We start from the raw sequence: 23,637 nt of genomic DNA, 5'->3' as shown, positions 1-23,637 counted from the left end.
TTGGAAACTGAAGGTAAAGAGCAGGAACGTATTGGGGAGATTGGAAACTGAAGGTAAAGAGCAGGAACATATTGGGAAGTTTGGAAACTGAAGGTAAAGAGCAGGAACATATTGGGGAGATTGGAAACTGAAGGTAAAGAGCAGGAACATATTGGGGAGATTGGAAACTGAATGTAAAGAGCAGGAAAATATTAGGGAAATTGGAAACTGAAGGTAAAGACCAGGAACATATTGTAAACTGAAGGTAAAGACCAGGAACATATTGGGGAGATTGGAAACTGAAGGTAAAGAGCAGGAACATGTTGGGGAGATTGGAAACTGAAGGTAAAGAGCAGGAACGAATTGGAAACTGAGGGTAAAGACCAGGATAAAGAACGTATTGGGGAGATTGGAAACTGAAGGTAAAGAGCAGGAACGTATTGGGGAGATTGAAAACTGAAGGTAAAGAGCAGGAACGTATTGGGGAGATTGGAAACTGAAGGTAAAGACCAGGAACATATTGGGGAGATTGGAAACTGAAGGTAAAGAGCAGGAACGTATTGGAAACTGAAGGTAAAGACCAGGAACATATTGGAAACTGAAGGTAAAGACCAGGAACATATTGGGGAGATTGAAAACTGACGATATTAACTGAGCGTTTATTTGCAGACATTTATTAACATGAGAACATGAAAAACTGACAATCCAAAATGGATGCACATGATTCAAGTAACAACATGATTTTGGTCCATTCATCATTATACAGCACATCTCTGTCCCAAATGGCTCCCTTTTCCCTATGGAGTGCACTCTTTTTAAACAGAGCCCTATGTAGCACGCTATACAGGGAATAGGGTGCCATTTGGGTCACACAGCCCCATGTTCGTGGTCTGTTTAATACAGTCTGTATATCCCTGATGGTTCAGTAAGCAGTAACACCATTGGCCTGGTTGCACGGTGCTGTAGTGGGGGGTATTTCACGTACATTCATTGGCCAACCACTTCATAACGGGCTCCTGGTTCTCCGCCACCCATTTGATGTTGGCCGTAGTCCTCTCAATAGCCTGCTCCAGAGCCAGCGTCCCCGAGCCAAACCCCACACGGGCATTGTCCTCTTTAAACTGCTTCAGCTGCAATTATAGAAACATGGTAGAAATCACAATACTGACTCAACAATGTTGTAGTTTCTAACTCATTTGAGATGGAGGAAAACAAGCTCTGACCCCCCCCCCGAACAAACAGACCATCCATCCATCCACACATACACCTCCAGTCTAATTTATACCTTATTAAACTGTATCTGTAACCCCCCCCCCAACAAACAGACCATCCATTCATACATATACCTCTAGTCTAATTTATACCTTATTAAACTGTATCTGTAACCCCCCAACAAACAGACCATCCATCCATACATACACCTCCAGTCTAATTTATACCTTATTAAACTGTATCTGTAACCTCCCCCCAACAAACAGACCATCCATCCATACATATACCTCTAGTCTAATTTATACCTTATTAAACTGTATCTGTAACCCCCCCCCAACAAACAGACCATCCATCCATTCATCCATTCAGCCCTGATGACTTACTCTGTAAAGATGTAGTTCCACCTAGACTTACTCTGTATAGATGCAGTTCCACCTAGACTTACTCTGCATAGATGTAGTTCCACCTAGACTTACTCTGCATAGATGTAGTTCCACCTAGACTTACTCTGCATAGATGTAGTTCCACCTAGACTTACTCTGCATAGATGTAGTTCCACCTAGACTTACTCTGCATAGATGTAGTTCCACCTAGACTTACTCTGCATAGATGTAGTTCCACCTAGACTTACTCTGCATAGATGTAGTTCCACCTAGACTTACTCTGCATATATGTAGTTCCACCTAGACTTACTCTGCATAGGTGCAGTTCCACCTAGACTTACTCTGCATAGATGTAGTTCCACCTAGACTTACTCTGCATAGATGCAGTTCCACCTAGACTTACTCTGCATAGGTGCAGTTCCACCTAGACTTACTCTGCATAGATGCAGTTCCACCTAGACTTACTCTGCATGGGTGTAGTTCCACCTAGACTTACTCTGCATAGATGTAGTTCCACACAGCCCAGGGCTGCCCAACGCTGTTCCTGGAGAGATACCGTCCTGTAGGTTTTAACTCCAACCCTGTTCCTGGAGAGCTACCGTAATGTAGGTTTCACCCCAGGTTTTCACTAACCTTTGAAAACCTTACAGGAGGGTAGCTCTCCAGGAACAGGATTAGGGTGAAGACCTTACAGGAGGGTAGCTCTCCAGGAACAGGCTTAGGGTGAAAACCTTACAGGAGGTAGCTCTCCAGGAACAGGGTTAGGATGAAAACCTACAGGAGGGTAGCTCTCCAGGAACAGGGTTAGGATGAAAACCTACAGGAGGTAGCTCTCCAGGAACAGGCTCAGGGTGAAAACCTACAGGAGGTAGCTCTCCAGGAACAGGGTTAGGATGAAAACCTACAGGAGGTAGCTCTCCAGGAACAGGGTTAGGATGAAAACCTACAGGAGGTAGCTCTCCAGGAACAGGGTTAGGATGAAGACCTTACAGGAGGGTAGCTCTCCAGGAACAGGCTCAGGGTGAAAACCTTACAGGAGGGTAGCTCTCCAGGAACAGGCTTAGGGTGAAAACCTACAGGAGGGTAGCTCTCCAGGAACAGGGTTAGGGTGAAAACCTACAGGAGGGTAGCTCTCCAGGAACAGGGTTAGGGTGAAAACCTTACAGGAGGGTAGTTCTCCAGGAACAGGGTTAGGATGAAAACCAACAGGAGGGTAGCTCTCCAGGAACAGGATTAGAGTGAAAACCTTACAGGAGGGTAGCTCTCCAGGAACAGGCTTAGGGTGAAAACCTTACAGGAGGGTAGCTCTCCAGGAACAGGGTTAGGATGAAAACCTACAAGAGGGTATCTCTCCAGGAACAGGGTTGGACAGCCCTGATTCAGCTCAAGGCCACAGTACCAACCTGCTTCAGCTCAAACTCAGTAGAGAATCTCCTGGTCACTCCGTTGATGAGGTTAGAGAATGAGAAGGATCCACCACCATATCTGCCAGGTACAGAGATGTATTATTATTATCTTTACTTAGTGAATAAACATCAGTTTATCTGATACATATTCAGAGTTACATGATGTCCAATAGCCCCACCTAGACTTACTGTGCATAGATGTAGTTCCACCTAGACTTACTGTGCATAGATGTAGTTCCACCTAGACTTACTCTGCATAGATGTAGTTCCACCTAGACTTACTGCTGTATAGATGTAGTTCCACCTAGACTTACTCTGTATAGATGTAGTTCCACCTAGACTTACTCTGTATAGATGTAGTTCCACCTAGACTTACTCTGTATAGATGTAGTTCCACCTAGACTTACTCTGTATAGATGTAGTTCCACCTAGACTTACTCTGTATAGATGTAGTTCCACCTAGACTTACTCTGTATAGATGTAGTTCCACCTAGACTTACTCTGCATAGATGTAGTTCCACCTAGACTTACTCTGCATAGATGTAGTTCCACCTAGACTTACACTGTATAGATGTAGTTTCACCTAGACTTACTCTGTATAGATGTAGTTCCACCTAGACTTACTCTGCATAGATGTAGTTCCACCTAGACTTACTCTGTATAGATGTAGTTCCACCTAGACTTACTCTGTATAGATGTAGTTTCACCTAGACTTACTCTGTATAGATGTAGTTCCACCTAGACTTACTCTGCATAGATGTAGTTCCACCTAGACTTACTCTGCATAGATGTAGTTCCACCTAGACTTACTGTGCATAGATGTAGTTCCACCTAGACTTACTCTGCATAGATGTAGTTCCACCTAGACTTACTCTGCATAGATGTAGTTCCACCTAGACTTACTCTGCATAGATGTAGTTCCATCTAGACTTACTCTGTACAGATGTAGTTCCACATAACCCTAATGACCTACTCTGTATAGATATTGTTCCACCTAGCCCTGATGACTTACTCTGTATAGATATAGTTCCACCTAGCCCTGATGACTTACTCTGTATAGATGTAGTTCCACCTAGCCCTGATGACTTACTCTGTATAGATGTAGTTCCACCTAGACTTACTCTGTACAGATGTAGTTCCACCTAGACTTACTCTGCATAGATAGCCTTACTCTGCATAGATGTAGTTCCACCTAGACTTACTCTGTATAGATGTAGTTCCACCTAGCCCTGATGACTTACTCTGTATAGATGTAGTTCCACCTAGCCCTGAAGACTTACTCTGTATAGATGTAGTTCCACCTAGCCCTGATGACTTACTCTGCATAGATGTAGTTTCACCTAGACTTACTCTGTATAGATGTAGTTCCACCTAGACTTACTCTGTACAGATGTAGTTCCACCTAGACTTACTCTGTACAGATGTAGTTCCACCTAGCCCTGATGACTTACTCTGTACAGATGTAGTTCCACCTAGCCCTGATGACTTACTCTGTATAGATGTAGTTCCACCTAGACTTACTCTGCATAGATAGCCTTACTCTGCATAGATGTAGTTCCACCTAGACTTACTCTGTATAGATGTAGTTCCACCTAGCCCTGATGACTTACTCTGTATAGATGTAGTTCCACCTAGCCCTGAAGACTTACTCTGTATAGATGTAGTTCCACCTAGCCCTGATGACTTACTCTGCATAGATGTAGTTTCACCTAGACTTACTCTGTATAGATGTAGTTCCACCTAGACTTACTCTGTACAGATGTAGTTCCACCTAGACTTACTCTGTACAGATGTAGTTCCACCTAGCCCTGATGACTTACTCTGTACAGATGTAGTTCCACCTAGCCCTGATGACTTACTCTGTATAGATGTAGTTCCACCTAGCCCTGATGAAGTCCCAGGCCAGGGGCATCCCCACCACGTTACCAGCGATGTAGTTGATGGTGGAGGTGCAGTCCTGCTTTCGGATCTTAGCTGGATCCAGGGAATAATCCAGATACCTGTTTCAACACAAAACAGGAATTTGTGAATCATCTCGTGTGGGATTCTGATGAAGATGTGGGGGGGGTGACCTAAGTCCGATTTTTACCTAATGGTGTTGCTCTAAACATGCACAAACACAGCCTTTTAAAAGCGCAGGGCTTGTGATTTAATTTTTAATTTTAGAGGAATAATTGTTCTCATGCAGGAATGATATACAGTACCTTCAGAAAGTATTCACACTCCTTGACTTTTTACAAATGTTGTTGTGTTACAGGCTGAATTTAAAGTGAATTACATTTAGATTGTTTTGCCACTGGCCCACACACAATATCCCATAATATCAAAGAGGAATTATGTTTTTCAAACCAGGTGTGGAAAGCTCTACACACAGCTGTAATCGCTCTTAGAGATTTACCCATAAAGACACACAGCAGTAATCACTCTTAGAGATTTACCCATAAAGACACACAGCTGTAATCACTCTTAGAGACCCATAAAGACACACAGCAGTAATCACTCTTAGAGATTTACCCATAAAGACTCACAGCAGTAATCACTCTTAGAGACCCATAAAGACACACAGCAGTAATCACTCTTAGAGACCCATAAAGACACACAGCAGTAATCACTCTTAGAGATTTACCCATAAAGACACACAGCAGTAATCACTCTTAGAGATTTAGACTGCAGTAATCACTCTTAGAGACCCATAAAGACTCACAGCAGTAATCACTCTTAGATATTTACCCATAAAGACACACAGCTGTAATCACTCTTAGATATTTACCCATAAAGACACACAGCAGTAATCACTCTTAGAGACCCATAAAGACACACAGCAGTAATCACTCTTATAGATTTACCCATAAAGACACACAGCAGTAATCACTCTTAGAGACCCATAAAGACTCACAGCAGTAATCACTCTTAGATATTTACCCATAAAGACACACAGCAGTAATCGCTCTTAGAGACCCATGAAGACACACAGCAGTAATCGCTCTTAGAGACCCATAAAGACACACAGCTGTAATCGCTCTTAGAGATTTACCCATAAAGACACACAGCAGTAATCACTCTTAGATATTTACCCATAAAGACACACAGCTGTAATCACTCTTAGATATTTACCCATAAAGACACACAGCTGTAATCACTCTTATAGATTTACCCATAAAGACACACAGCTGTAATCACTCTTAGATATTTACCCATAAAGACTCACAGCAGTAATCACTCTTAGATATTTACCCATAAAGACACACAGCTGTAATCACTCTTAGATATTTACCCATAAAGACACACAGCTGTAATCACTCTTAGATATTTACCCATAAAGACACACAGCTGTAATCACTCTTAGATATTTACCCATAAAGACACACAGCTGTAATCACTCTTATAGATTTACCCATAAAGACACACAGCTGTAATCACTCTTAGAGATTTACCCATAAAGACACACAGCTGTAATCACTCTTAGAGATTTACCCATAAAGACACACAGCTGTAATCACTCTTAGAGACCCATAAAGACTCACAGCAGTAATCACTCTTAGAGACCCATAAAGACACACAGCTGTAATCACTCTTAGAGACCCATAAAGACACACAGCAGTAATCACTCTTAGAGATTTACCCATAAAGACACACAGCTGTAATCACTCTTAGATATTTACCCATAAAGACACACAGCTGTAATCACTCTTATAGATTTACCCATAAAGACACACAGCTGTAATCACTCTTAGAGATTTACCCATAAAGACACACAGCTGTAATCACTCTTAGAGACCCATAAAGACACACAGCAGTAATCACTCTTAGATATTTACCCATAAAGACACACAGCTGTAATCACTCTTAGAGACCCATAAAGACACACAGCAGTAATCACTCTTAGAGACCCATAAAGACACACAGCAGTAATCACTCTTAGAGACCCATAAAGACTCACAGCAGTAATCACTCTTAGATATTTACCCATAAAGACACACAGCTGTAATCGCTCTTAGAGACCCATAAAGACACACAGCAGTAATCACTCTTATAGATTTACCCATAAAGATACACAGCTGTAATCGCTCTTAGAGACCCATAAAGACACACAGCAGTAATCGCTCTTAGAGATTTACCCATAAAGACACACAGCTTTAATCACTCTTAGAGACCCATAAAGACACACAGCTGTAATCACTCTTAGATATTTACCCATAAAGACACACAGCTGTAATCACTCTTATAGACCCATAAAGACACACAGCTGTAATCACTCTTATAGATTTACCCATAAAGACACACAGCAGTAATCACTCTTAGAGACCCATAGAATCACTTTACCCATAAAGACACACAGCTGTAATCACTCTTAGAGACCCATAAAGACACACAGCAGTAATCACTCTTAGAGATTTACCCATAAAGACACACAGCTGTAATCACTCTTTAGAGACAGCACTCTTAGATATTTACCCATAAAGACACAAAGCAGTAATCACTCTTAGAGACCCATAAAGACACACAGCAGTAATCACTCTTAGAGACCCATAAAGACACACAGCTGTAATCACTCTTATAGATTTACCCATAAAGACACACAGCTGTAATCACTCTTAGAGATTTACCCATAAAGACACACAGCAGTAATCACTCTTAGAGACCCATAAAGACACACAGCTGTAATCACTCTTAGAGATTTACCCATAAAGACACACAGCAGTAATCACTCTTAGAGACCCATAAAGACTCACAGCTGTAATCACTCTTAGATATTTACCCATAAAGACTCACAGCAGTAATCACTCTTAGATATTTCCCCATAAAGACACACAGCAGTAATCACTCTTAGAGACCCATAAAGACTCACAGCTGTAATCACTCTTAGATATTTACCCATAAAGACTCACAGCAGTAATCACTCTTAGAGACCCATAAAGACTCACAGCTGTAATCACTCTTAGATATTTACCCATAAAGACTCACAGCAGTAATCACTCTTAGAGACCCATAAAGACTCACAGCTGTAATCACTCTTAGATATTTACCCATAAAGACACACAGCTGTAATCACTCTTAGAGATTTACCCATAAAGACACACAGCTGTAATCACTCTTAGATATTTACCCATAAAGACACACAGCAGTAATCACTCTTATAGATTTACCCATAAAGACACACAGCTGTAATCACTCTTAGAGACCCATAAAGACACACAGCTGTAATCGCTCTTAGAGACCCATAAAGACACACAGCTGTAATCGCTCTTAGAGACCCATAAAGACACACAGCTGTAATCGCTCTTAGATATTTACCCATAAAGACACACAGCTGTAATCACTCTTATAGATTTACCCATAAAGACACACAGCAGTAATCACTCTTAGAGACCCATAAAGACTCACAGCAGTAATCACTCTTAGAGATTTACCCATAAAGACACACAGCTGTAATCACTCTTAGATATTTACCCATAAAGACACACAGCTGTAATCGCTCTTAGAGACCCATAAAGACACACAGCTGTAATCACTCTTAGATATTTACCCATAAAGACACACAGCTGTAATCACTCTTATAGACCCATAAAGACACACAGCTGTAATCACTCTTAGAGACCCATAAAGACACACAGCAGTAATCACTCTTAGAGATTTACCCATAAAGACACACAGCAGTAATCACTCTTATATATTTACCCATAAAGACACACAGCTGTAATCGCTGCCAAAGATGATTCTAACATGCATTGACTCAGGGGTGTGAATTCTTATGTAAATGAGATATTTATTAAAACATGTTTTCACCTTGTCATTGTGGGGTATTGTGTGTAGATGGGTGAGAAACAAATAAATCTTTAATCCATTTTGAATTCTGTCTGTAACAACATGTGGACGAAGGGGTATGAATACTCTCTGAAGGCACACGAGGAGAAAGAGGGAATCTCTCCCTATCTATTGATGTAAATATATCCCCCTGTCTCATTCCCAATCTGTCCACTAGATGGCGGTAGGAGATCACATGACATGTCTTAGCCACTTGAAACCCGTTGCATCTGTTTTGGGTAGTGAGTGAGTCACTGGGCCAAAATGACTGCCAATCTTAAAATGACCCTTTCGAGTGACAGAGTGAAACATCTCCAAATAACACGTAGACAGGTGAGGACACGTGTCTTTTCCTGTTGTAAACCAGTGAGACGGATCAACACGTGGAGGATGAATACACCGATGATGTGGACGGAGAAGGGAATGCATTGCTCTACAGTGACCATTAGGGTATGAATACACCATGATGTGGACGGAGAAGGGAATGCATTGCTCTACAGTGACCATTAGGGTATGAATACACCGATGATGTGGACGGAGAAGGGAATGCATTGCTCTACAGTGACCATTAGGGTATGAATACACCATGATGTGGACGGAGAAGGGAATGCATTGCTCTACAGTGACCATTAGGGTATGAATACACCATGATGTGGACGGAGAAGGGAATGCATTGCTCTACAGTGACCATTAGGGTATGAATACACCGATGATGTGGACGGAGAAGGGAATGCATTGCTTTACAGTGACCATTAGGGTATGAATACACCATGATGTGGACGGAGAAGGGAATGCATTGCTCTACAGTGACCATTAGGGTATGAATACACCATGATGTGGACGGAGAAGGGAATGCATTGCTTTACAGTGACCATTAGGGTATGAATACACCATGATGTGGACGGAGAAGGGAATGCATTGCTCTACAGTGACCATTAGGGTATGAATACACCATGATGTGGACGGAGAAGGGAATGCATTGCTCTACAGTGACCATTAGGGTATGAATACACCGATGATGTGGACGGAGAATGGAATGCATTGCTCTACAGTGACCATTAGGGTATGAATACACCATGATGTGGACGGAGAATGGAATGCATTGCTCTACAGTGACCATTAGGGTATGAATACACCGATGATGTGGACGGAGAATGGAATGCATTGCTCTACAGTGACCATTAGGGTATGAATACACCGATGATGTGGACGGAGAATGGAATGCATTGCTCTACAGTGACCATTAGGGTATGAATACACCGATGATGTGGACGGAGAATGGAATGCATTGCTCTACAGTGACCATTAGGGTATGAATACACCATGATGTGGACGGAGAATGGAATGCATTGCTCTACAGTGACCATTAGGGTATGAATACACCGATGATGTGGACGGAGAAGGGAATGCATTGCTCTACAGTGACCATTAGGGTATGAATACACCATGATGTGGACGGAGAAGGGAATGCATTGCTCTACAGTGACCATTAGGGTATGAATACACCGATGATGTGGACGGAGAAGGGAATGCATTGCTCTACAGTGACCATTAGGGTATGAATACACCATGATGTGGACGGAGAAGGGAATGCATTGCTCTACAGTGACCATTAGGGTATGAATACACCATGATGTGGACGGAGAAGGGAATGCATTGCTCTACAGTGACCATTAGGGTATGAATACACCGATGATGTGGACGGAGAAGGGAATGCATTGCTCTACAGTGACCATTAGGGTATGAATACACCATGATGTGGACGGAGAAGGGAATGCATTGCTCTACAGTGACCATTAGGGTATGAATACACCATGATGTGGACGGAGAAGGGAATGCATTGCTCTACAGTGACCATTAGGGTATGAATACACCGATGATGTGGACGGAGAAGGGAATGCATTGCTCTACAGTGACCATTAGGGTATGAATACACCATGATGTGGACGGAGAAGGGAATGCATTGCTCTACAGTGACCATTAGGGTATGAATACACCATGATGTGGACGGAGAAGGGAATGCATTGCTCTACAGTGACCATTAGGGTATGAATACACCGATGATGTGGACGGAGAAGGGAATGCATTGCTCTACAGTGACCATTAGGGTATGAATACACCATGATGTGGACGGAGAAGGGAATGCATTGCTCTACAGTGACCATTAGGGTATGAATACACCGATGATGTGGACGGAGAAGGGAATGCATTGCTCTACAGTGACCATTAGGGTATGAATACACCGATGATGTGGACGGAGAAGGGAATGCATTGCTCTACAGTGACCATTAGGGTATGAATACACCGATGATGTGGACGGAGAAGGGAATGCATTGCTCTACAGTGACCATTAGGGTATGAATACACCATGATGTGGACGGAGAAGGGAATGCATTGCTCTACAGTGACCATTAGGGTATGAATACACCGATGATGTGGACGGAGAAGGGAATGCATTGCTCTACAGTGACCATTAGGGTATGAATACACCATGATGTGGACGGAGAAGGGAATGCATTGCTCTACAGTGACCATTAGGGTATGAATACACCATGATGTGGACGGAGAAGGGAATGCATTGCTCTACAGTGACCATTAGGGTATGAATACACCGATGATGTGGACGGAGAAGGGAATGCATTGCTCTACAGTGACCATTAGGGTATGAATACACCGATGATGTGGACGGAGAAGGGAATGCATTGCTCTACAGTGACCATTAGGGTATGAATACACCGATGATGTGGACGGAGAAGGGAATGCATTGCTCTACAGTGACCATTAGGGTATGAATACACCGATGATGTGGACGGAGAAGGGAATGCATTGCTCTACAGTGACCATTAGGGTATGAATACACCATGATGTGGACGGAGAAGGGAATGCATTGCTCTACAGTGACCATTAGGGTATGAATACACCATGATGTGGACGGAGAAGGGAATGCATTGCTCTACAGTGACCATTAGGGTATGAATACACCGATGATGTGGACGGAGAAGGGAATGCATTGCTCTACAGTGACCATTAGGGTATGAATACACCGATGATGTGGACGGAGAAGGGAATGCATTGCTCTACAGTGACCATTAGGGTATGAATACACCATGATGTGGACGGAGAAGGAATGCATTGCTCTACAGTGACCATTAGGGTATGAATACACCGATGATGTGGACGGAGAAGGAATGCATTGCTCTACAGTGACCATTAGGGTATGAATACACCATGATGTGGACGGAGAAGGGAATGCATTGCTCTACAGTGACCATTAGGGTATGAATACACCGATGATGTGGACGGAGAAGGGAATGCATTGCTCTACAGTGACCATTAGGGTATGAATACACCGATGATGTGGACGGAGAAGGGAATGCATTGCTCTACAGTGACCATTAGGGTATGAATACACCGATGATGTGGACGGAGAAGGGAATGCATTGCTCTACAGTGACCATTAGGGTATGAATACACCATGATGTGGACGGAGAAGGGAATGCATTGCTCTACAGTGACCATTAGGGTATGAATACACCGATGATGTGGACGGAGAAGGGAATGCATTGCTCTACAGTGACCATTAGGGTATGAATACACCATGATGTGGACGGAGAAGGGAATGCATTGCTCTACAGTGACCATTAGGGTATGAATACACCGATGATGTGGACGGAGAAGGGAATGCATTGCTCTACAGTGACCATTAGGGTATGAATACACCATGATGTGGACGGAGAAGGGAATGCATTGCTCTACAGTGACCATTAGGGTATGAATACACCATGATGTGGACGGAGAAGGGAATGCATTGCTCTACAGTGACCATTAGGGTATGAATACACCATGATGTGGACGGAGAAGGGAATGCATTGCTCTACAGTGACCATTAGGGTATGAATACACCGATGATGTGGACGGAGAAGGGAATGCATTGCTCTACAGTGACCATTAGGGTATGAATACACCATGATGTGGACGGAGAAGGGAATGCATTGCTCTACAGTGACCATTAGGGTATGAATACACCGATGATGTGGACGGAGAAGGGAATGCATTGCTCTACAGTGACCATTAGGGTATGAATACACCGATGATGTGGACGGAGAAGGGAATGCATTGCTCTACAGTGACCATTAGGGTATGAATACACCATGATGTGGACGGAGAAGGGAATGCATTGCTCTACAGTGACCATTAGGGTATGAATACACCATGATGTGGACGGAGAAGGGAATGCATTGCTCTACAGTGACCATTAGGGTATGAATACACCGATGATGTGGACGGAGAAGGGAATGCATTGCTCTACAGTGACCATTAGGGTATGAATACACCATGATGTGGACGGAGAAGGGAATGCATTGCTCTACAGTGACCATTAGGGTATGAATACACCGATGATGTGGACGGAGAAGGGAATGCATTGCTCTACAGTGACCATTAGGGTATGAATACACCATGATGTGGACGGAGAAGGGAATGCATTGCTCTACAGTGACCATTAGGGTATGAATACACCATGATGTGGACGGAGAAGGGAATGCATTGCTCTACAGTGACCATTAGGGTATGAATACACCGATGATGTGGACGGAGAAGGGAATGCATTGCTCTACAGTGACCATTAGGGTATGAATACACCATGATGTGGACGGAGAAGGGAATGCATTGCTCTACAGTGACCATTAGGGTATGAATACACCATGATGTGGACGGAGAAGGGAATGCATTGCTCTACAGTGACCATTAGGGTATGAATACACCGATGATGTGGACGGAGAAGGGAATGCATTGCTCTACAGTGACCATTAGGGTATGAATACACCATGATGTGGACGGAGAAGGGAATGCATTGCTCTACAGTGACCATTAGGGTATGAATACACCATGATGTGGACGGAGAAGGGAATGCATTGCTCTACAGTGACCATTAGGGTATGAATACACCGATGATGTGGACGGAGAAGGGAATGCATTGCTCTACAGTGACCATTAGGGTATGAATACACCATGATGTGGACGGAGAAGGGAATGCATTGCTCTACAGTGACCATTAGGGTATGAATACACCATGATGTGGACGGAGAAGGGAATGCATTGCTCTACAGTGACCATTAGGGTATGAATACACCGATGATGTGGACGGAGAAGGGAATGCATTGCTCTACAGTGACCATTAGGGTATGAATACACCATGATGTGGACGGAGAAGGGAATGCATTGCTCTACAGTGACCATTAGGGTATGAATACACCATGATGTGGACGGAGAAGGGAATGCATTGCTCTACAGTGACCATTAGGGTATGAATACACCGATGATGTGGACGGAGAAGGGAATGCATTGCTCTACAGTGACCATTAGGGTATGAATACACCATGATGTGGACGGAGAAGGGAATGCATTGCTCTACAGTGACCATTAGGGTATGAATACACCATGATGTGGACGGAGAAGGGAATGCATTGCTCTACAGTGACCATTAGGGTATGAATACACCATGATGTGGACGGAGAAGGGAATGCATTGCTCTACAGTGACCATTAGGGTATGAATACACCATGATGTGGACGGAGAAGGGAATGCATTGCTCTACAGTGACCATTAGGGTATGAATACACCGATGATGTGGACGGAGAAGGGAATGCATTGCTCTACAGTGACCATTAGGGTATGAATACACCATGATGTGGACGGAGAAGGGAATGCATTGCTCTACAGTGACCATTAGGGTATGAATACACCATGATGTGGGAGGAGAAGGGAATGCATTGCTCTACAGTGACCATTAGGGTATGAATACACCATGATGTGGACGGAGAAGGGAATGCATTGCTCTACAGTGACCATTAGGGTATGAATACACCATGATGTGGACGGAGAAGGGAATGCATTGCTCTACAGTGACCATTAGGGTATGAATACACCATGATGTGGACGGAGAAGGGAATGCATTGCTCTACAGTGACCATTAGGGTATGAATACACCATGATGTGGACGGAGAAGGGAATGCATTGCTCTACAGTGACCATTAGGGTATGAATACACCATGATGTGGACGGAGAAGGGAATGCATTGCTCTACAGTGACCATTAGGGTATGAATACACCATGATGTGGACGGAGAAGGGAATGCATTGCTCTACAGTGACCATTAGGGTATGAATACACCATGATGTGGACGGAGAAGGGAATGCATTGCTCTACAGTGACCATTAGGGTATGAATACACCATGATGTGGACGGAGAAGGGAATGCATTGCTCTACAGTGACCATTAGGGTATGAATACACCATGATGTGGACGGAGAAGGGAATGCATTGCTCTACAGTGACCATTAGGGTATGAATACACCGATGATGTGGACGGAGAAGGGAATGCATTGCTCTACAGTGACCATTAGGGTATGAATACACCATGATGTGGACGGAGAAGGGAATGCATTGCTCTACAGTGACCATTAGGGTATGAATACACCGATGATGTGGACGGAGAAGGGAATGCATTGCTCTACAGTGACCATTAGGGTATGAATACACCATGATGTGGACGGAGAAGGGAATGCATTGCTCTACAGTGACCATTAGGGTATGAATACACCATGATGTGGACGGAGAAGGGAATGCATTGCTCTACAGTGACCATTAGGGTATGAATACACCATGATGTGGACGGAGAAGGGAATGCATTGCTCTACAGTGACCATTAGGGTATGAATACACCGATGATGTGGACGGAGAAGGGAATGCATTGCTCTACAGTGACCATTAGGGTATGAATACACCATGATGTGGACGGAGAAGGGAATGCATTGCTCTACAGTGACCATTAGGGTATGAATACACCATGATGTGGACGGAGAAGGGAATGCATTGCTCTACAGTGACCATTAGGGTATGAATACACCATGATGTGGACGGAGAAGGGAATGCATTGCTCTACAGTGACCATTAGGGTATGAATACACCATGATGTGGACGGAGAAGGGAATGCATTGCTCTACAGTGACCATTAGGGTATGAATACACCATGATGTGGACGGAGAAGGGAATGCATTGCTCTACAGTGACCATTAGGGTATGAATACACCATGATGTGGACGGAGAAGGGAATGCATTGCTCTACAGTGACCATTAGGGTATGAATACACCATGATGTGGACGGAGAAGGGAATGCATTGCTCTACAGTGACCATTAGGGTATGAATACACCGATGATGTGGACGGAGAAGGGAATGCATTGCTCTACAGTGACCATTAGGGTATGAATACACCATGATGTGGACGGAGAAGGGAATGCATTGCTCTACAGTGACCATTAGGGTATGAATACACCATGATGTGGACGGAGAAGGGAATGCATTGCTCTACAGTGACCATTAGGGTATGAATACACCATGATGTGGACGGAGAAGGGAATGCATTGCTCTACAGTGACCATTAGGGTATGAATACACCATGATGTGGACGGAGAAGGGAATGCATTGCTCTACAGTGACCATTAGGGTATGAATACACCATGATGTGGACGGAGAAGGGAATGCATTGCTCTACAGTGACCATTAGGGTATGAATACACCATGATGTGGACGGAGAAGGGAATGCATTGCTCTACAGTGACCATTAGGGTATGAATACACCGATGATGTGGACGGAGAAGGGAATGCATTGCTCTACAGTGACCATTAGGGTATGAATACACCATGATGTGGACGGAGAAGGGAATGCATTGCTCTACAGTGACCATTAGGGTATGAATACACCATGATGTGGACGGAGAAGGGAATGCATTGCTCTACAGTGACCATTAGGGTATGAATACACCATGATGTGGACGGAGAAGGGAATGCATTGCTCTACAGTGACCATTAGGGTATGAATACACCATGATGTGGACGGAGAAGGGAATGCATTGCTCTACAGTGACCATTAGGGTATGAATACACCATGATGTGGACGGAGAAGGGAATGCATTGCTCTACAGTGACCATTAGGGTATGAATACACCGATGATGTGGACGGAGAAGGGAATGCATTGCTCTACAGTGACCATTAGGGTATGAATACACCATGATGTGGACGGAGAAGGGAATGCATTGCTCTACAGTGACCATTAGGGTATGAATACACCATGATGTGGACGGAGAAGGGAATGCATTGCTCTACAGTGACCATTAGGGTATGAATACACCGATGATGTGGACGGAGAAGGGAATGCATTGCTCTACAGTGACCATTAGGGTATGAATACACCGATGATGTGGACGGAGAAGGGAATGCATTGCTCTACAGTGACCATTAGGGTATGAATACACCATGATGTGGACGGAGAAGGGAATGCATTGCTCTACAGTGACCATTAGGGTATGAATACACCATGATGTGGACGGAGAAGGGAATGCATTGCTCTACAGTGACCATTAGGGTATGAATACACCATGATGTGGACGGAGAAGGGAATGCATTGCTCTTACAGTGACCATTAGGGTATGAATACACCGATGATGTGGACGGAGAAGGGAATGCATTGCTCTACAGTGACCATTAGGGTATGAATACACCATGATGTGGACGGAGAAGGGAATGCATTGCTCTACAGTGACCATTAGGGTATGAATACACCATGATGTGGACGGAGAAGGGAATGCATTGCTCTACAGTGACCATTAGGGTATGAATACACCATGATGTGGACGGAGAAGGGAATGCATTGCTCTACAGTGACCATTAGGGTATGAATACACCATGATGTGGACGGAGAAGGGAATGCATTGCTCTACAGTGACCATTAGGGTATGAATACACCATGATGTGGACGGAGAAGGGAATGCATTGCTCTACAGTGACCATTAGGGTATGAATACACCATGATGTGGACGGAGAAGGGAATGCATTGCTCTACAGTGACCATTAGGGTATGAATACACCATGATGTGGACGGAGAAGGGAATGCATTGCTCTACAGTGACCATTAGGGTATGAATACACCATGATGTGGACGGAGAAGGGAATGCATTGCTCTACAGTGACCATTAGGGTATGAATACACCGATGATGTGGACGGAGAAGGGAATGCATTGCTCTACAGTGACCATTAGGGTATGAATACACCATGATGTGGACGGAGAAGGGAATGCATTGCTCTACAGTGACCATTAGGGTATGAATACACCATGATGTGGACGGAGAAGGGAATGCATTGCTCTACAGTGACCATTAGGGTATGAATACACCATGATGTGGACGGAGAAGGGAATGCATTGCTCTACAGTGACCATTAGGGTATGAATACACCATGATGTGGACGGAGAAGGGAATGCATTGCTCTACAGTGACCATTAGGGTATGAATACACCGATGATGTGGACGGAGAAGGGAATGCATTGCTCTACAGTGACCATTAGGGTATGAATACACCATGATGTGGACGGAGAAGGGAATGCATTGCTCTACAGTGACCATTAGGGTATGAATACACCATGATGTGGACGGAGAAGGGAATGCATTGCTCTACAGTGACCATTAGGGTATGAATACACCATGATGTGGACGGAGAAGGGAATGCATTGCTCTACAGTGACCATTAGGGTATGAATACACCATGATGTGGACGGAGAAGGGAATGCATTGCTCTACAGTGACCATTAGGGTATGAATACACCGATGATGTGGACGGAGAAGGGAATGCATTGCTCTACAGTGACCATTAGGGTATGAATACACCATGATGTGGACGGAGAAGGGAATGCATTGCTCTACAGTGACCATTAGGGTATGAATACACCATGATGTGGACGGAGAAGGGAATGCATTGCTCTACAGTGACCATTAGGGTATGAATACACCATGATGTGGACGGAGAAGGGAATGCATTGCTCTACAGTGACCATTAGGGTATGAATACACCATGATGTGGACGGAGAAGGGAATGCATTGCTCTACAGTGACCATTAGGGTATGAATACACCATGATGTGGACGGAGAAGGGAATGCATTGCTCTACAGTGACCATTAGGGTATGAATACACCATGATGTGGACGGAGAAGGGAATGCATTGCTCTACAGTGACCATTAGGGTATGAATACACCATGATGTGGACGGAGAAGGGAATGCATTGCTCTACAGTGACCATTAGGGTATGAATACACCGATGATGTGGACGGAGAAGGGAATGCATTGCTCTACAGTGACCATTAGGGTATGAATACACCGATGATGTGGACGGAGAAGGGAATGCATTGCTCTACAGTGACCATTAGGGTATGAATACACCATGATGTGGACGGAGAAGGGAATGCATTGCTCTACAGTGACCATTAGGGTATGAATACACCATGATGTGGACGGAGAAGGGAATGCATTGCTCTACAGTGACCATTAGGGTATGAATACACCATGATGTGGACGGAGAAGGGAATGCATTGCTCTACAGTGACCATTAGGGTATGAATACACCATGATGTGGACGGAGAAGGGAATGCATTGCTCTACAGTGACCATTAGGGTATGAATACACCGATGATGTGGACGGAGAAGGGAATGCATTGCTCTACAGTGACCATTAGGGTATGAATACACCATGATGTGGACGGAGAAGGGAATGCATTGCTCTACAGTGACCATTAGGGTATGAATACACCATGATGTGGACGGAGAAGGGAATGCATTGCTCTACAGTGACCATTAGGGTATGAATACACCATGATGTGGACGGAGAAGGGAATGCATTGCTCTACAGTGACCATTAGGGTATGAATACACCATGATGTGGACGGAGAAGGGAATGCATTGCTCTACAGTGACCATTAGGGTATGAATACACCATGATGTGGACGGAGAAGGGAATGCATTGCTCTACAGTGACCATTAGGGTATGAATACACCATGATGTGGACGGAGAAGGGAATGCATTGCTCTACAGTGACCATTAGGGTATGAATACACCATGATGTGGACGGAGAAGGGAATGCATTGCTCTACAGTGACCATTAGGGTATGAATACACCATGATGTGGACGGAGAAGGGAATGCATTGCTCTACAGTGACCATTAGGGTATGAATACACCATGATGTGGACGGAGAAGGGAATGCATTGCTCTACAGTGACCATTAGGGTATGAATACACCGATGATGTGGACGGAGAAGGGAATGCATTGCTCTACAGTGACCATTAGGGTATGAATACACCATGATGTGGACGGAGAAGGGAATGCATTGCTCTACAGTGACCATTAGGGTATGAATACACCGATGATGTGGACGGAGAAGGGAATGCATTGCTCTACAGTGACCATTAGGGTATGAATACACCATGATGTGGACGGAGAAGGGAATGCATTGCTCTACAGTGACCATTAGGGTATGAATACACCATGATGTGGACGGAGAAGGGAATGCATTGCTCTACAGTGACCATTAGGGTATGAATACACCGATGATGTGGACGGAGAAGGGAATGCATTGCTCTACAGTGACCATTAGGGTATGAATACACCATGATGTGGACGGAGAAGGGAATGCATTGCTCTACAGTGACCATTAGGGTATGAATACACCATGATGTGGACGGAGAAGGGAATGCATTGCTCTACAGTGACCATTAGGGTATGAATACACCGATGATGTGGACGGAGAAGGGAATGCATTGCTCTACAGTGACCATTAGGGTATGAATACACCATGATGTGGACGGAGAAGGGAATGCATTGCTCTACAGTGACCATTAGGGTATGAATACACCATGATGTGGACGGAGAAGGGAATGCATTGCTCTACAGTGACCATTAGGGTATGAATACACCGATGATGTGGACGGAGAAGGGAATGCATTGCTCTACAGTGACCATTAGGGTATGAATACACCATGATGTGGACGGAGAAGGGAATGCATTGCTCTACAGTGACCATTAGGGTATGAATACACCGATGATGTGGACGGAGAAGGGAATGCATTGCTCTACAGTGACCATTAGGGTATGAATACACCATGATGTGGACGGAGAAGGGAATGCATTGCTCTACAGTGACCATTAGGGTATGAATACACCATGATGTGGACGGAGAAGGGAATGCATTGCTCTACAGTGACCATTAGGGTATGAATACACCATGATGTGGACGGAGAAGGGAATGCATTGCTCTACAGTGACCATTAGGGTATGAATACACCATGATGTGGACGGAGAAGGGAATGCATTGCTCTACAGTGACCATTAGGGTATGAATACACCATGATGTGGACGGAGAAGGGAATGCATTGCTCTACAGTGACCATTAGGGTATGAATACACCATGATGTGGACGGAGAAGGGAATGCATTGCTCTACAGTGACCATTAGGGTATGAATACACCATGATGTGGACGGAGAAGGGAATGCATTGCTCTACAGTGACCATTAGGGTATGAATACACCATGATGTGGACGGAGAAGGGAATGCATTGCTCTACAGTGACCATTAGGTATGAATACACCATGATGTGGACGGAGAAGGGAATGCATTGCTCTACAGTGACCATTAGGGTATGAATACACCGATGATGTGGACGGAGAAGGGAATGCATTGCTCTACAGTGACCATTAGGGTATGAATACACCATGATGTGGACGGAGAAGGGAATGCATTGCTCTACAGTGACCATTAGGGTATGAATACACCGATGATGTGGACGGAGAAGGGAATGCATTGCTCTACAGTGACCATTAGGGTATGAATACACCATGATGTGGACGGAGAAGGGAATGCATTGCTCTACAGTGACCATTAGGGTATGAATACACCGATGATGTGGACGGAGAAGGGAATGCATTGCTCTACAGTGACCATTAGGGTATGAATACACCATGATGTGGACGGAGAAGGGAATGCATTGCTCTACAGTGACCATTAGGGTATGAATACACCATGATGTGGACGGAGAAGGGAATGCATTGCTCTACAGTGACCATTAGGGTATGAATACACCATGATGTGGACGGAGAAGGGAATGCATTGCTCTACAGTGACCATTAGGGTATGAATACACCATGATGTGGACGGAGAAGGGAATGCATTGCTCTACAGTGACCATTAGGGTATGAATACACCATGATGTGGACGGAGAAGGGAATGCATTGCTCTACAGTGACCATTAGGGTATGAATACACCGATGATGTGGACGGAGAAGGGAATGCATTGCTCTACAGTGACCATTAGGGTATGAATACACCATGATGTGGACGGAGAAGGGAATGCATTGCTCTACAGTGACCATTAGGGTATGAATACACCATGATGTGGACGGAGAAGGGAATGCATTGCTCTACAGTGACCATTAGGGTATGAATACACCATGATGTGGACGGAGAAGGGAATGCATTGCTCTACAGTGACCATTAGGGTATGAATACACCATGATGTGGACGGAGAAGGGAATGCATTGCTCTACAGTGACCATTAGGGTATGAATACACCATGATGTGGACGGAGAAGGGAATGCATTGCTCTACAGTGACCATTAGGGTATGAATACACCATGATGTGGACGGAGAAGGAATGCATTGCTCTACAGTGACCATTAGGGTATGAATACACCGATGATGTGGACGGAGAAGGGAATGCATTGCTCTACAGTGACCATTAGGGTATGAATACACCATGATGTGGACGGAGAAGGGAATGCATTGCTCTACAGTGACCATTAGGGTATGAATACACCGATGATGTGGACGGAGAAGGGAATGCATTGCTTTACAGTGACCATTAGGGTATGAATACACCATGATGTGGACGGAGAAGGGAATGCATTGCTCTACAGTGACCATTAGGGTATGAATACACCATGATGTGGACGGAGAAGGGAATGCATTGCTCTACAGTGACCATTAGGGTATGAATACACCATGATGTGGACGGAGAAGGGAATGCATTGCTCTACAGTGACCATTAGGGTATGAATACACCATGATGTGGACGGAGAAGGGAATGCATTGCTCTACAGTGACCATTAGGGTATGAATACACCGATGATGTGGACGGAGAAGGGAATGCATTGCTCTACAGTGACCATTAGGGTATGAATACACCATGATGTGGACGGAGAAGGGAATGCATTGCTCTACAGTGACCATTAGGGTATGAATACACCATGATGTGGACGGAGAAGGGAATGCATTGCTCTACAGTGACCATTAGGGTATGAATACACCATGATGTGGACGGAGAAGGGAATGCATTGCTCTACAGTGACCATTAGGGTATGAATACACCATGATGTGGACGGAGAAGGGAATGCATTGCTCTACAGTGACCATTAGGGTATGAATACACCATGATGTGGACGGAGAAGGGAATGCATTGCTCTACAGTGACCATTAGGGTATGAATACACCGATGATGTGGACGGAGAAGGGAATGCATTGCTCTACAGTGACCATTAGGGTATGAATACACCATGATGTGGACGGAGAAGGGAATGCATTGCTCTACAGTGACCATTAGGGTATGAATACACCGATGATGTGGACGGAGAAGGGAATGCATTGCTCTACAGTGACCATTAGGGTATGAATACACCATGATGTGGACGGAGAAGGGAATGCATTGCTCTACAGTGACCATTAGGGTATGAATACACCGATGATGTGGACGGAGAAGGGAATGCATTGCTCTACAGTGACCATTAGGGTATGAATACACCATGATGTGGACGGAGAAGGGAATGCATTGCTCTACAGTGACCATTAGGGTATGAATACACCATGATGTGGACGGAGAAGGGAATGCATTGCTCTACAGTGACCATTAGGGTATGAATACACCGATGATGTGGACGGAGAAGGGAATGCATTGCTCTACAGTGACCATTAGG

The 23,637-nt window shown here is 44.3% G+C and overlaps 1 protein-coding gene across 1 annotated transcript in view; it reads right to left on the bottom strand.

The window, feature by feature from the left end:
* Positions 1-618: 618 nt before the first annotated feature.
* Positions 619-23,637, bottom strand: part of LOC115122205 (aminopeptidase Ey-like) — a 173,344-nt gene continuing 150,325 nt past the window's right edge. The window contains exons 19-21 of the mRNA XM_065011228.1: positions 4,840-4,980; positions 2,978-3,059; positions 619-1,109 (exon numbers count right to left, since the gene is read on the bottom strand). Of these exons, the coding sequence (XP_064867300.1) occupies positions 957-1,109; positions 2,978-3,059; positions 4,840-4,980 (376 nt within the window). The 3' untranslated portion in view covers positions 619-956. The remainder of the gene's footprint in view (positions 1,110-2,977; positions 3,060-4,839; positions 4,981-23,637) is intronic.

This window comes from Oncorhynchus nerka, linkage group LG27 (genome assembly GCF_034236695.1).
Source record: "Oncorhynchus nerka isolate Pitt River linkage group LG27, Oner_Uvic_2.0, whole genome shotgun sequence".
Taxonomy (NCBI): domain Eukaryota; kingdom Metazoa; phylum Chordata; class Actinopteri; order Salmoniformes; family Salmonidae; genus Oncorhynchus; species Oncorhynchus nerka.
This window is presented reverse-complemented; position numbering and strand designations above follow the sequence as displayed.